This window comes from Periplaneta americana, chromosome 2, assembly GCF_040183065.1.
Source record: "Periplaneta americana isolate PAMFEO1 chromosome 2, P.americana_PAMFEO1_priV1, whole genome shotgun sequence".
Lineage (NCBI taxonomy): Eukaryota > Metazoa > Arthropoda > Insecta > Blattodea > Blattidae > Periplaneta > Periplaneta americana.
In genome coordinates this window covers 64,039,839-64,056,060 of record NC_091118.1, presented here as the reverse complement: position 1 = coordinate 64,056,060, position 16,222 = coordinate 64,039,839, and the positions used below count along the sequence as shown (strand labels likewise).

At 35.4% G+C, this 16,222-nt stretch overlaps 1 protein-coding gene across 5 annotated transcripts in view; it reads left to right on the top strand.

The window, feature by feature from the left end:
* The window catches only part of LOC138694299 (DNA polymerase lambda-like), a 47,086-nt gene that overhangs the window by 26,264 nt on the left and 4,600 nt on the right, over window positions 1–16,222 (top strand). For 3 of the 5 annotated variants that reach the window (XM_069817878.1, XM_069817877.1, XM_069817879.1), the window contains exons 2-8: window positions 3,005–3,540; window positions 6,318–6,503; window positions 6,748–6,927; window positions 8,790–8,918; window positions 13,742–13,904; window positions 15,088–15,179; window positions 15,384–15,545. In XM_069817878.1, the coding sequence (XP_069673979.1) occupies window positions 3,073–3,540; window positions 6,318–6,503; window positions 6,748–6,927; window positions 8,790–8,918; window positions 13,742–13,904; window positions 15,088–15,179; window positions 15,384–15,545 (1,380 nt within the window). In that variant the 5' untranslated portion in view covers window positions 3,005–3,072. Of the gene's footprint in view, window positions 1–3,004; window positions 3,541–6,317; window positions 6,504–6,747; window positions 6,928–8,789; window positions 8,919–13,741; window positions 13,905–15,087; window positions 15,180–15,383; window positions 15,546–16,222 lie in introns of those variants that run through there. The other 2 variants (XM_069817882.1, XM_069817881.1) reach the window with 2 other exon arrangements.

Below are 16,222 nucleotides of genomic sequence, written 5' to 3'. Positions count from 1 at the left end.
TAGAATGTGGGTCTAAGTCATTTTAATTTGATAAAATATTTTGTGAAGTTTTTAAACAGTCGTATAAAGTGATGAACACACTATTTGAATCTTTTGATGTTACATAACAAGTTTCAATCATTGTATACACACAATTTGATGATGAAACTTGTTATATAACATCAAAAGATTCAAATACTGTGTTCATCACTTTATATGACTGTTAGTGTAAAAACTTTACAGAATGTTTTATCAAATTAAAATGACTTAGAACTACATTTTGTATCAAGTCCGCCAAGTTAGCTCTGTGGTAGTGTGTCTGTCTCCAGACTAGCTGGCCCGGGTTCGATTCCCAGCGGGGTCAGAAATTTTTCATGTAAAATTTCTACCTCGGACTTGGAGAGATGACGGTGCACAATTTCTAATCACTAGATTGTGCACCAATATGCCTGAGTTAAATCCCAAATCTCTCCGCAGTGCATATGAAGAAAAGGCATATGTCATTGTTGATAGTGATTCATCCGTCGGATGGGGATGTTAAGCCTGGCGACCCTCTTGGTGCTATTCGACAGGAGTAGGCTATGTGCCGGCACCGGATTTCCCCTTCTCCCTTCCTCATCTTCATCATCATCACCCATTTCAGACACTACACTTACATACACTCACCCTATACACGACATGACTCTCCACAGATACACATCATGTACAGCATGACCCGCCGAAGTGGTGTACAACTAGAAAATGGGTCAGTTCTGCCATCTATCCGCAATATGCGGAACCTGAATCACGCAAGTGAAGTGGGTAAGCATTGGATACACACACACACATTTTATATCATATTGTTTTTAAACAGTTTCGATTTTTATTTATAGTGCGTGCATGCCCTTTTTTTTCTTGTATTTCACCTATGCTCAATTTGTCTCTCTCCACCTGCAGATGATTTTTAAAAAATCGGAAGTATTTGATGTGAAATAACAGAAAATTATTTCTGTTTTAATTGATAAGTTGTTGACTGAAATTATAAAACAATTTATTATTAGTGTGTTTTGCTTGTAAACTCATGAAATGCAGCATTGTAAAGCTATGCTATCTGTCAATAGGTGATCTTTCTATTTGGTATAATGACATAATAAAAATGGAAAAAGTTCAGCCCAAACCTCTCTTGTATATCACACCAAATTGGTAAAGGTGATGATGATGCTGATGGCAACGATGAAGATGGTGATGATTATAATGTTTACAATGATAATTAGGCTACAGTGATTATGATGGTGGTGATTGCATATATACTAAAAAATGTTGTATGTAAAATATAATTTTGTATGGTTGCGAATATGAATGTGTAAGTAAGTATAGTATTCTAAGTTCACAAAAATAATACTAGCCTTGTTACAGGTGAATAATTCGATGGTGTTTGGGTAACTGAAGATAAGTCATTAAAATGCTTTTTGAGATAAATGAAAATTAAATTTCTAACCCTTAATCATTTTCTACACAAATAAAACACATCAAATGGTAGTATTATTTTGTTCTTTACACACCGACTTGTAGAATTTAACTTGTGTATTCATCTGAGAAACAAAACTTTATTTGCACAAAAAGTGAGTTGACCCCTTTTACCCAAACATCATCGAATTAATAATATTAATAATGTGTCTCTGTACATGCCATTGCGGTACGTGGGAGAAGAGAGTTAAAGTTATCACACTTTATAGTCTGTGAGAGAGGAACTGATGTGGTCAGCACTACATGTTACTGACAAAGATCAGTAGAGTGCTGATAGAAAAGGGCATCTCTTGTATCGTTTTCGAACTCATGCAACCTGGAGGTGGTATAATCTGACTATAAGGACAAATGAGTCACTAGGCACAAATTCAAATATACTCTATGTGCGGCAAAAGCCAATTGAGTTCATATACATTTTGTTGTTATAATGTTATTAATTACATACAAATCGTTGCCTTAATATGCTAGTCATCATAATTTGGACACAACAAACTAAAAAAGGAAATAAAAGAAACTTTAAAATGAAATAATAATTAATTTAATAATCTATCATGTTATAACTCTTATTTTAGTATCTTCAATTTTTGTGCAGTTTGTATTTCATTCAATGTTTGTACAGTTTGTATTTCATGGTTCATGAAAGAATGTAATGGTTCTCAGTTTTAAATGCTGTCCCAATCTCAGATTCATATGACAAGTTTGTACTGTCTTCATCGATTGATCACATTATAAATTGTATGACTGTTCATGAATAAATTCGTTGCTAATAAAATGTACAGGTTCGCTGAGAGATAAAAAGATTATAATAGGAACAATTGTTTGCATACATCTAAAGTCTGATTAGTGTAATATGTAACTAGTCAGCGATGTATGCAATGGAGGGGGAAAGGAACTAGCCATTCTACCCCATTATCTCCTGGCTTAATTGCCTCATGGGTGATGTCTTATTGATGCCACTTATGAGTTTCAAACCTGTCTTTGGACAGTTGACTAAACAACAGTAATAGACATACTTTTGTACTTTGTGCAGTAGAGTGGCATCGTTGTTGAAGTTCGAAGTTTCTCCACAACTGTACATGCCTTTGTTGAGTTATAATAAAATAATAATAATAGTAATAATAGCCATCAGCTGAGGCACTTGTCTGCCGATTCAGAGTTGCACTTCGGCGTGGGTTTGATCCTGCTTGGGCTGATCATCTGGTTGGAATTTTCCGAGGTTTCCCCAACCAGAAGGCAAATGTCATGTAATTCATGGTCAGTTGTCAGCCTCATCTCGCTATCACTAATCCCTTCAATGCTAAATAACCAGTAGTTGGTACAACATCGTTAAATAACCAACAAAAAATAATCTACTTATTCTTCCTGCCACATATTAGGCCTGTTATGGCCTCATTTCAGTGTTTCAGTGGATGACCCAAAGATAATAATAATAATAATAATAATAATAATAATAATAATAATAATAAAAACTATAAATCAAATTTATTTAACTTTTATTAAAATAGTGTATCTTTTTCAGAGGATATGTAAAGAAGCTGTGTATGTTTGTTCATTAGTAAAATTACCAGAGTATAATTCTTGAAAAAAATGGGACCACAAAAGGAGGCTGTGTCACAAAATAAGAATGGTGCTTTTAAAGACTGTCACATTCACATCTTACCAGCTGGACTTGGCAAGAAAAGACTGACACTTTTCGAAACTCAGATACACAATCATGGTGGTAAGTGCATTTCAAAGCTGCCAACAAGTGGATGTGTTGTTACACACATAGTCATGGAAGACTCCATAGTGAAGGATGCAGCCCGGTGTGTTAAACTCTTGCAGGGTGTGAATGCGGATATGAAAAGTGTCAAAGTTGTGGGAACTCAGTGGCTTAGCAAGTGCTTGAAAGAAGGTAAAAATGTGGATACTAAGGACTTCGAAATGTATCCTTTGAATACAGCAGATGTGAGTGCAAAAACTCCAGTGACCCCAGAGAAGACAGCAAACAATGTTGTGGACTCCTCTCCAGCTTATACAATGGATCTTTCTCCACCCAAGAAGCTGAAACTTGAGGTATGAAATCACAACTTCTTAGAGGTCCAGTCATAGTTCTATCAGCTAAAGATTTAGTTTTAGTTTTGAAAGGGACTAGGGTTTGTTTCAAGGCAGGGTTGCCATACGTCCCGGTTTTCCAGGATTGTCACCGGTTTTGTGTTCACTGTCCCAGTGTCCCGACAAATTCATTCGAGACGGTCAGATGTCTCGATTTTGAGTTGGTTTACAGCTTCTTTGTATTTTAAGGTTACTACAATATACTGTATCTATTGTGTGATTTAGCAGAACTTGTTGAAAACTTTAAATAGTGATATAGAAGTGGTATAATGATATAGAAGAGATATTGACTTACCTAAAAACTAAAACAAAAAAGTGCAGCTTTCAGAAACTGAAGTGTTTGATCAGTTTGTTTGCTTAAAAATCTATGTGAGTAGTACAAACTTGGATGTTCATGAATGGGAAAACAGAAAAGTTCAAGACAAGTGCCTTAATTTTTTGAGACTGTAAACCATACAGAACAGTATTCAGAATTATTGGAAATCTGTCAGTATATTTTCGCTGTGCTGCTCACAATGCAAATCTTGAACACAAATTTTCTCTGATGGCAGCTAAAAATCAGTTTTTGCACAATGAGCGGGTGTTTTAATTATATGTCTCGGTTTTAGTTCCAAAGTTTATGGCAACCCTGTTCCAAGGTACATCCTGCAAAATTGAAATGGCATGTATAACCATCATAGTGGACATATTGGCAACTTTGCTTGTGGAGTAGAGTTGGCCAAACCCAGAAGTGTCGGGATGCTAATTGGGAGCTCTTCCAGCACTTGTTCTGATAATGCAGTAAAACTTAATTTATACTTTTTTATGGAGATCTGAAAAAAAAAAAGTGTAAGAAATACGTATAATTGAAATGACAATTACATCTAAAATAGCATTGATATATTAATAACGTGTGATTATTTCACATAAAAAGAAAAAAGTCAGATACAAACACACTTTCTCTTTCTTCCACTCATTGGAATTCAAAAACCAATCAGCAACCTTTTTGTCATATCCGGTTGAGTCTACTGTCAAAATATTTTCAGTTTGGAGAGGTGTTAGGATAGTTGTATTCAGTCCATTTTTTTCCCTCTGCACATACTAGCATACTTTTCTCCCCTCTCTGAATTGATTCTCTCACTGGCATATAACTGATTTACTTAAGCTAGCACGTGCAAAAGTAAAAATGGGCAATTTCGAATTTCCAGGAATTTCATAGCTGGCCACATCTTAACAATGAACACATATTGTACCCTATTTACATGATTATAATATGCACTTTTTTTTGTATACAAAATGTCTTGAAAATTGGAGTGCATATTATATTTGCACTCGAACAAATTTAAATTAATGCTCTATTTATGGTATGGGATATGGTGGGAAACCATTGACAGAAGCAGCCATTGCGAGTTCGTGTTTTCTTATATTTTGCATACTTTTCTTTCGTAATTTCTTGTGCATTTTTGACAATAATCATTAATAATAATAATATTTTAAACTAGAGAATCACTTAATATGTTTTCTTTTATTGTGATATTTTATGAATATAACTTTCAACAATTGCAATTCTTTATTTAAACCAAAAGACTTTACCATACTGGTGAAAGAGTAGCATGACAGTCATTGTCACTCAAAGTTCTGACACCAACCCAAAACTGTTGACCATAAGTTCCAGTTCTGGTACTGTAAATGAGGTTGAATGTGATGTACAGCTAGAGGTAAAAGTGTCTTTATAACCTGTTTTGATAATATATGGTTTTAATCTTGAGTGGTTTTTAGTACAGGTACATATTATATTCACCAGTTTTTTCTGGACTTCAGGATAAAAAATTTAGTGTGTGTATTATATTGGAGTAACTACGGTATTTTCGCGTTCTTACATTTTTACGACAAACCAAATTTCGAGCAAAATTTAATTAGAACATATAAATGAAGTTTTGTACCTCCTCGGAAATAAAATACGATCATATAAGTGTGAAAGACGTATAACTGAAATAAACTGACATAGAAAGTATAGGAATTTTGCCGGGACTTTAGGAGAAAAAAAAAAAAAAAACATATAAATGAAGTTTTTATGCACATATTTTGCATGCTGAAGTATGTCATCATCGTTCCTGCAATAATTCCTATGTGCAAATATAAAATTTTTCAGTAGGAAGAAAAAACACTTTCGTCCTATGATAGCCATACATAGGAGACTGTGAATTCTAACATTTTTGAAACAAAGAAATATAATTACATATAGGGAATTTTATTATTTGCCGTATCACCATTTAAGTTATTTAATAGAGCAAAAATCTGAAAATCGATAAATACCGATATGTCGCATAAGAGTTTTGCAGGAACAACAATGATATGTAGTTTATACATGTGTTCAATGTGCAGTTTGGCATGTTGCCATAACCTGTTCTGAAATGCACTTGAAAAGATGTGAAGAGAAATGATTTGCTGTAAATAATATATATATTAATCGTGCAGCAAAATCGAAATTTGGACCTTCGTGAGGATACTGACATGCTCCGTGGAAGTGAAGCCTTCTGTTTCGTCTCAGTAGGCCATATGGCTCAGGCATCTGTGTATCATGTGGAGGGGAGCAGGTTCTCAGTTTTAACGTTATTCAGGAAAAAAAAAATTCACAGGGTTGAGGCTCCTCTGTAGATGGAAGATAAATTTTAGTTACTAATCTCCTTTAATAACCCGAATGTGAAAGTCCTTATTAGTTTGTAAATAAATGACAATCATTGTATTGTATGTTACAGAATTATGCATGCTCTCAGTCATCTGGTAAGATTGGAGCCAAACGTGATTGTAATGCTCTGGTGGTAGCAGAGCTGCAGAAGTTGTTGGATGCATTCCGTACCAGTGGAGATCAGTGGCGAGCATATGGATATGAGAAAGCTATAAGAGCTATCAAGACCTATGGCTCAGATATAACAAGCTATGAGGTAACTTCAGAATAAAAAAGTTCTTCAGCAGTTAATAAAGCATCATAAACTAACTACCTATTAACAACAAAAACATGCCCCAAAATCTCTTTTGGGACAATGTGACATATTAGCGAAAAAGGCACATTCTCGTATTTTGAGGGACATATGGGAACTTTATGTGTGTTCGTGTGTGTGTGTAAATATATAACAATGTTAGATTTTTAGATGTAGCCGTTAATGTTTACCTTATCACTCAACATAGGAAGCTGCAGCAATACCCGGTGTGGGCTCAAAGATGGCAACCAAGATATGTGAGATCCTCACATCAGGGCAGCTACGCAAAGTTGATGAAATCTGTGGTAATGAGAAGAATCGAGTTGTGGAACTGTTCACCCAGGTCTGGGGTGTAGGCCCTGCCACTGCACAGGGCTGGTACCAACAGGTGAGACAATAAAGTAAAATGTGTCCCATAAAGAACGCAATTTTTAATTTAATAATAAAACATCATTTATTTGAAAAGTGCTAACATTATTAAGTCAATATGAAGCACAAAGACTGCAATAAACATGAAACAGTGTCGTCTTCAAAAAAGTATGGCCCAATTAGTCCGCCACTCCATAATCTGCACCAAACAGTGACTTGTTCTGGATACAGCGACTTCTCATGGATGATGTGAGGATTCTCCGTCCCTCAAATCCAGAAATTTTGTTTATTCATATGATCATTAACCTGGAAGTGTGCCTCATCAGTAAAGATTATTTTCTTATGAAAATCACTATCCAATTCTTGTTTCCTCAATATCCAATTGGCAAATGTTCGATGCTTCAAATGGTCCATCAGGTTCAGCTCTTGTGTTAGTTGGACCTTAAAAGGATATATATACAGATCTCTTGTTAAAATTCGCTGTAAACTGCTTCTCGAAATGGTTAATTGTTGAGAAAGGTGACGAATCGACTTCATTGGGCTCGTAGCAACGCTCAGTCTGGTGAGGACGACATTCTCTACCAATCGACGAGAATTCATTCGTGGAATTAAATTTTTATTGTTTAATAAGATATTCCATTGCTTATTTACACTCTCATGTATTAATTTTTAATGTATTTATTGTTGGATGATTTTCTTAATCATTAGTTTTGAGAACTGAAATGATAAACATGAATTTGTAATTTGTTAGATTATTTGTTAAGAAATCTGCTATCTCATTACCAAAAATTCCACAATATGAAGGAATTCATTGCAAAATTACTGTTCTGTTTGTTTGTTACTTTGGTGAATTTCAGCAATTCTTTTTGTTATATAGGTGTTTGCATTAATGGCTTGTATAGCTGGTTTAGAATTACTAAATATAACCGCTTTATTAAAGAGGTTAATGTAATAATGTTTCAATATAGAATTGATTGCCTCAAGTTCTCCAACAAAGTAAGTTGAATTTTGACTGAGAGATATATAAAAACAAAATAATTTACTGTATATGCCAGCACCAGTTGTATTATTAAAGTTATTTCCAATTTTAGAGCTGTCAGTGTAGATATTTAACCACTTAGTTTCTGGGAATCTTGTGTTGATAGTTTATAGTGCAATTTGTTTCAGACGAATATGATTTCCATCCTGTTTTTTTTTTCTATCAAATTTATGTTATCATGGATTTTTAATCTGTTGACAGGATAAGATAAAAATGTAAATTTTATATACTATAATTTCAAGGGAAAAATTGTTCTGGGGCTGGGTATTGATCCTGGGACCCTTCACTTAGTGCACGAATGCTCTACCGACTGAGCTACCCCAGGAACCATACACGACACTGTCACAGTTCTTCCCTTTACATCCACACAACTCAAATGGTCTGACAAGACACCAGAAATCCAACTTTGAGTGCACACAATTCTGTGTGACTTAAATTGTGGCTTTCTGTTAACGTACTGTACCTACAGTAACGAATATATTAATACGTGTATGGTTCCTGGGGTAGCTCAGTCGGTAGAGCATTCATGCGCTAAGTGAAAGATCCCGGGCCCCGGAACAATTTTTCCCTTGAAATTATTCAAGCCTGCTTCACAGGGAGCTTCTACCTGAAAGCCAGCTTTGCATTTTCTATACTATATTTGTCTAATGGTAGGCTATATTGTTTTTGTAAATATTTAACTTTCTGTATAAAATCTTGTTGGTTCTAGGAATATCTGAGTAAGTTCTTCAGTAGTCTACATTAGGTAAATGTAAAACTGGTACTCATTTCAAAATAGCTACAATAAAGCTCAATTTCATGTTTTCCAAGGTAAAATCTCGAAAAGTAGATTTATGTTGCAGGGGTTCCGAACACTCGAGGATTTGAGAACCAAAGCCAATCTCACCAAGCAGCAACAGATTGGAATGAAGCACTTTGATGACATACAAGACAGAATTCCAAGAGAAGAAGTGGAGGAAATTGCTGCTGTGGTATGTTCACATTTGGTTCTCATTCACTTAAATCAGATCAGAGAATAGATCCATTGACTTCAGTACCAGAAAACAGATGTTGGCAGCTCCTCAGGTCATATAAAGATACTGTCATGTTGATTGTTTATTATTTTTTTTTTATTTTATTGGGTTATTTTACGACGCTGTATCAACATCTAGGTTATTTAGCGTCTGAATGAAATGAAGGTGATAATGCCGGTGAAATGAGTCCAGGGTCCAGCACCGAAAGTTACCCAGCATTTGCTCGTATTGGGTTGAGGGAAAACCCCAGAAAAAACCTCAACCAGGTAACTTGCCCCGACTGGGATTTGAACCCGGGCCACCTGGTTTTGTGGCCAGACGCGCTGACCGTTACTCCACAGGTGTGGACTGTTGATGGTGGGTTATATAGTTTGTTGAATAAATCTTCAGTTAATCGTCCTACACTTCTCATTCTGCCATTGTCACTTCTACTCCAACATATCTGAAAACTTGCTTTGAATATCTTACAGCATTACGAAATCAACATCAGGGCTTATTATCCATTTCTCGTCACCATCATCCTCTTTCACCATGTCATTTGTCACCTATGGAACTCCTTACCTCGTCATGTCAGGGATTGCCAAACGGTTAATCAATTTAAATTAAGAATCACATACTTTTACATGGAATTGATTAGTGAATGTTAGCCGATTTTTATAGGTTATTCTGTGTGCTTGTATAAATTGTCATTTAGGCCTATCATAAAGTAGAATTAGGATATGAATTGTAAATCACTTAATTATGTATCATGTTTAGTCAGTATTTCATTATATGTAAGCTTGTTAATGTGCATGAAAATGATTTTTATATTTAAGTACGACTATTAATATTACTGTTTTTGTCATTGTTTCATTGTGTATTTCACTTCTGGTAGTGTGGAAGAGAAGGCCTCATGGCCTTAACTCTACCAGAATAAATAAATAAATATTATGTTCACATATGTTTTCAAATTTATTTTACTGTGTTTTCATGAATGTTTTCATTATTGTTGCCATGTATGTTTCCATATGTTAATACGTTTATTTATTTTGCCATTGTGTTTTCATATGCGCTTCTGTGTTCTAGAGTTTCCAAGTATTTTTTCATAGAGTATGCAGTTCGTTTTCATGTGTTACCATATGAAGAGTCCACTGCAAAATGGGGGAATGTTAAATGTATTGCATTTTGACATTCCCATTCTTTTTGTGGTATACCAATTCTTCAACACAATGTAGATCTGGAACTATCGTCTTTCTTGCAGTGCAACAAAGTGTATTATGTTCTACTCCCTTTGATCTATAGTACTGAACCTTCATCTCATATTTCACAAATTTACGACATTCCCCCATTTTGCATATTATGTCTTTATATGTGGATTTCTGTAGTTTACCTGTGTGCTTTGTTATGATAATGCATGAATGATTTTATTTATTTTCATAATATGTGATTGCATGTGTGTTTTCGTACTGTTCTCCAACCAGGAGATAAACCGTGAAAGGAATGTGCTTACTATTGCGTCATCTATTGGAGCGAAGTAGACAGCTGCATATGTTACTTCCTGTATGGAGGGATTAAAAGACAAGGAAATTAACCATGATCTAATTTTGTAACTAGGGTAGTATAAAAATGTGTATATCAGTGTCATCGTTTGTACTTTGAGAGATAGCCAATAGAGATACAAGTACCCACGTGTGTGATCTTATGACATCAACATTCATTCACAGCATCATTCCGCTCCATCTCATTCCCTGGAGACTTTCTCGTGGTTGGAGTACAGTATGCAGTTGCATATGTGCTTTCATCAGTGTTGCAATATGTGTTTTTATACATATGCACATGAGCTGTCACAGTGGTCTAGTGGCTACAGCACTGGGCTTATAATCCTATGGACTTGGGTTTGATCTCCGGTGTACCCCAAAATTATAACTTGTGTTGGGCAAACCCATGGTCGAGGTAACACAGGAGTTTTCTTCAAGAGCTCTGGTTCCCCTGTGCCATCCCAACAAATCTCTATGATCTTTCATCTCAAAGCAGGTGTAGCGTAGACCAGCCTCCTATGATGCACCCTGAGCTATGACCGTCGGTAAATTGGTCTACACAACTGGTTTCATATAAGCGAATGGCAATGAACAGTCCAGTGCCCGCCATCAGTTAAAAAAAAAAAGGAATGTACATGATATTTTCATATGAGTTTGCATGGTGGTTTTTATACATTTGCATATGTCTTTGCATTATGTTTTCATGTGCGTGTTATTTATATGCGTGTGAAATTTTTTTTGGGCACTTGTTTTTATACATCTTTACAAGTTTTCCAAACAGTGAAACCTTTCATTTACGGACATCGAAGGGATGTAACAATCTGTCCGCATCTGGGAGGTGTCCTTTATTGGGAGGGAGGCTCCCCAATCTAACAGTAAATTTATAATATGCATTATGTATCCTTTCACGCTTTAAATGAAATGTATTACTGTAGTTTAATTCTAAATACAGTATAATGTACTACAGTAAATTCTTTGCAACTTTCAACTACAGTAAATAAGACAGAAAAAAGAAAATGCAGTACTGTGTTATTCAGTTTTATTCTAGGGCTACAGTTATGCAGTACTGTAATTTACTGTTTTCAACTTAACCTTTACGTTCAGGTGCCATGTCTCTCGAAACAGAACAACTGATTGAAGTGAAGAGAATAATCCTACTAACCCTATCTTGTGTCGAATACAATTTCACGATTGTTGAAAGCTTGGACTCATCAGACAGGTTAAATTTTATGACTTTGTTTATCCACCCGTTTCCAGCTAACAAGGGGTAGCCGGCTGGGCTAGTGGTAGCCTACGAGACCCTTATTGTCTTCTTTCATGTTAAGGAATTTCTGTACAGTTCTCAAAACTAAATTTTCAATTTTTGTAACACATTAGGTCTTAAAATCCAAGTTCTGTCCGCAGTTTATCATTATTTCTATATTATTTCAGTTGGGACATAAAAATCTGTCTGTATATGAGGAGTGTCCGTATCTTGGGGTTGTCCGTAAGAAGAGGTTTCACTGTATCGCTTGCGCGAATATTGTCGTGTTTGTTTGTAAATGTGTTTTCGTATGTGTCCTTGTGCTTTCGTGTGTAATACACATATGAAATATTAAATTCAAAATGCTGAAATAAAACAAAAATTAAAAATTATTTAATTTAAATTTCTTCAAATTCATGATTTGGGCATTAACAGGACTATAAATTAATTTATAATTTATTTCCCTAATGTCAACTAATAAAAATATTAATATGTATGTGTAATTTTTTCAGGTATGCCATCTTCCTATGTTTTAGTGTGATATTTCATGCACTTCATGATTTTTGTAATAGTCCTATTTCATTACATACATGAGTACATTCATTACATTCAAGGAGTACACTCAACACAACCTACAACACATACATAAAGCCTATCTTAACGTACTGTGGTGAAGCACTAATAACCTCATCAACCACAAATAAACAGATATTAGAACGCACTCAAAACCAAGCTTTACGTCTCATCACTGGTGCAATCAAAACTATTCCAATTGAAGCCATGCAAATAATCACATCTAATAAACCAGTTGTAACAGATCTTGAAACAAAAGCCCTTTTAACCTATGAAAAATTAAGAAGGCTTCCAAATTGGGATAAATGGAGTAAATACAAAGATTCTAAATTTACATTGAGGACTCAAAATGGATACATACAAGAGGTAGAAAAGCTTAAGCAAATTCTAGAAATACCAAATGAAAAGGAAAACTTGATGTCTCGATATAATCCACTTAATAACTTCAAAGTAGATTGCTGCCTTGATCTTGATGAAGTCTTCAACAAAAAAGATATAAATCCAGAAATAGCAAAAGCCATTGCCCTACAAACAATTAATAGAAAATATCCACAATAGGACTGGTTGTACATTTACACTTATGGATCTCTCATGGATCAAAATGAAGGAGCTGGAGCAGGAGCTACTTGCCAATACTTTTCTCTTTATAAAAATGTTGGCAAGTACACAACAAATTTTGATGGCGAAGTTGAAGCCATTTATACATCACTTCAAAATGTATTTGTTTGGCTAAACCAGTGCAAAAACATAGTCATCCTGTCTGACTCCAAAGCTGCAATCCAGTCCATCAGCTCAACTACATCCCCTAAAATGGAAAAAGTGAAAGAAATTCATTGCATGGTAAAATAAATTCAAATGCTAAATAAAAAAGTGGTCTTCCAATGGATCCCGGCCCACTGCGGACTGAACGGTAACGAGAAAGCAGATATGTTAGCAAAGAAAGGAACTTATATCAACTTAAAAACAAATTTCAAGTGCCCATATGAATCAATAAAGCAAGTCATAAAAGAATAAGTTACAGCGAACAGGCAAAACATCAAAATTCAAAATGGAAAGAATCATTCAAAGATCCAAAACTAATTCCTGATCTACCTCGAAAATCTGCCGTGGCCATGTTTAGATTGATTACTGGTCATGATTGCCTCAGTAAACACCTCCATCGCATTGGAGTACTGAATTCACCTAAATGCTTACTGTGCACCAGAGTAGAGGACATGGAGATGGAGCACCTGGCTAATTGTGAAACTCTTAGGACATTTGTGGACCTTCCATCGAAATACTGGGAAGCAAGAAGGATGATGACTTCATTGTTAAATCCAGAGCATTAGATACACACACACACACACACACACACACATGAAACTATCGCACATTGTATTTATTTCACATTTTCATTGGGTTCTCATTATTCTGTATATAGAACTTATTGGAATACCTACGTTTTGTAGGTTAAAAAAGCAGCATTGGTCATTGAGCCTAAATTGAAGGTTGAACTGTGTGGTTCGTACCGCAGAGGCAAAGAGACCTGTGGAGATGTTGATGTCATGATAACGAAACCAGATAATGCTACAGATATACTCACAGAATTAATGGCTCAACTCAAGAAGTCAGGTAAATATTTTTACACAATATCATAAACTTTGAAAAAATATCTTAACATTTCTGGAATACCTACCAAATTTCTTAATTTCGTTTTATACATGAGAAGTGTTGGTAATAGCTTATTATTCTTTGCCTAGCAGTAACTTTTATTTGTCTCTTGTTAATAATGAAATTAAGGTATAATGTATGAATGAATGAATGAATGTATTTGTCTTTAAACAATATACCTTTTGGTGAGGCGGCACTTCACATTATTAGTATACAGTGCCGTCTCCCCGTTTTATAATGCCTTTCGTACAAGTCATTTAGGTCATTACTTATTTTTAATTTATTATTGCAATTCTTCCTCCAATATTTTCTTGTCCATCATTAATTCTTCCACTAACCTTACTTGTCACCCATTATTATACCAAAAATACTATACTTCTAATTCTTGATACCCCTTCTGTAAGGCACATTTCCCCTCACTTCACATCCCTAACTATTTGCACTTTTTACTGCTAACTTTTCCCATTGCTACTTTATTTTAGAGCTTAAATTTCTTTTCTCTTGATTTATTTCCCCTCTACACCATTTCCTTAAATCATACTACTTTTTCACCTTGTTTTCCCTATTCCTTCATCACTGCTTTCTGAACTATCTCCTACTCCTACTTGCATTATTCTATTTCTAGTCAGCCTCGATTTAGATTTTAGTTCCTTCACCCACTTCGGAATTGCTCCCATCTGATGTCCACTATTTCCATTCGATTGCACTGGGGTCGTGTTCTGCTGTGCTTGCTGAATACTAGTTCGCATCACTCCTGTTTCTTCTTCAGATGACGTCATTGCCTGCTTTCCGGAAATTTTCGCTGAGTTTAGCACGTTTACACTTGACTCTATTCACTTATTCACCGATTTAACACAGGTCAACGCCTCTGCTACACATTAATATCCCCTGACTTGCACAAAGTGAACCAACTTCCTCTGCAACTTGCTTAAGACTGCTGACTAAGATGAGATTGCCGGATTTGAGGGAGGTGGATGTTATGCTAGTGACTGGATTAATCTTGCTCAGGATAGGGACCGATGGCGGGCTTATGTGAGGGCGGCAATGAACCTCTGGCTTCTTTAAAAGCCATTTGTAAATAAGTACATCGTAAATTAGGTCGATAATGAACGTTAATTATATTTATTTAAGTCTTCTGTTTCAGGCTTCATTACAGATGATTTGGTGAACATCGAGGTAAATCGAAATCAAAAGAAGTATCTTGGACTCTGTCGTTTGCCTGGTCCAAACCGAAAGGTAAATTTTTTCTGGGATATCATCACTGTCCATTCATAATTTATAATTACCAAGCTGCAAAAATACTAAAGAACTGGATCTTTCATTAGAGATTGGAATGGAAAACAAAGACTAAAAATCAGAGGAGTGTAAATGACAATGTAGTGTGTTTGCCAGGAAGAAAGTACATTGCGTTTGCCTTGTATGATTTTGTTTCTGTTTTAGCACCGACGGTTGGATATATTTGTCGTTCCTCAGTCAGAGTATGCCCCAGCTTTGATGCACTATACTGGTTCTGCTCTCTTTAATCGCTCCATTCGTCTGCTTGCATCTCGCAAAGGAATGAGCCTATCCGAACACTCCCTGGTGGCTGGGGTTGTCAGACAGGTCTGTGCTCAAAACCTCTTAGGTCATTTCTAGTTTTATGTCTTATGATGTATAGAATAGAAGCATATGTGCCGAATCTTATCTCATACGAAATTATCGTCTTTAGATCACAGTAGTACAAAACTGAGAATTTATACAGACAGAATATTTGCAGTACTAAAATGTGGGGTGAAATACCAACATAAATGCCACTTGCCACTGACAGCAGTCTGCAAGGTTACTTATTTATAGAAGCATGAAAATATCTATAAATGCTATATAAATAAGAAACGTGCATTTTACTCAGTGAGGGAAGTGAGATGGTATGTGATGGTATGGAATACTGCCACTGGTTTTTATGGCCAGAAAAATGACATACCGTCACTGAAAAGATATGATCGTAAAAATTTGTTTATACATTTCTTCATCGCAAAGCTTACTGTCTGTTTGCTTCGTAAATCTAAACCACGCCCTTCTGGAACTGTATTCAGTGTGTATTTAGACACGCTTATTTGATAAGCTCAACCCCTGGAATGTTTACAACAGCAGTATTTCAAGTATAGAAGGCTGTGGTGGCCATTGTTGCCAATTTAGTGACTGTCATTTTTTTTGTTGCACTTTTTATAAATAATTGAGTAAGGCACTTTGAAGCTTTAACATTATTTTAAATGATAAGTCTCAGTGGACATTATAAAATG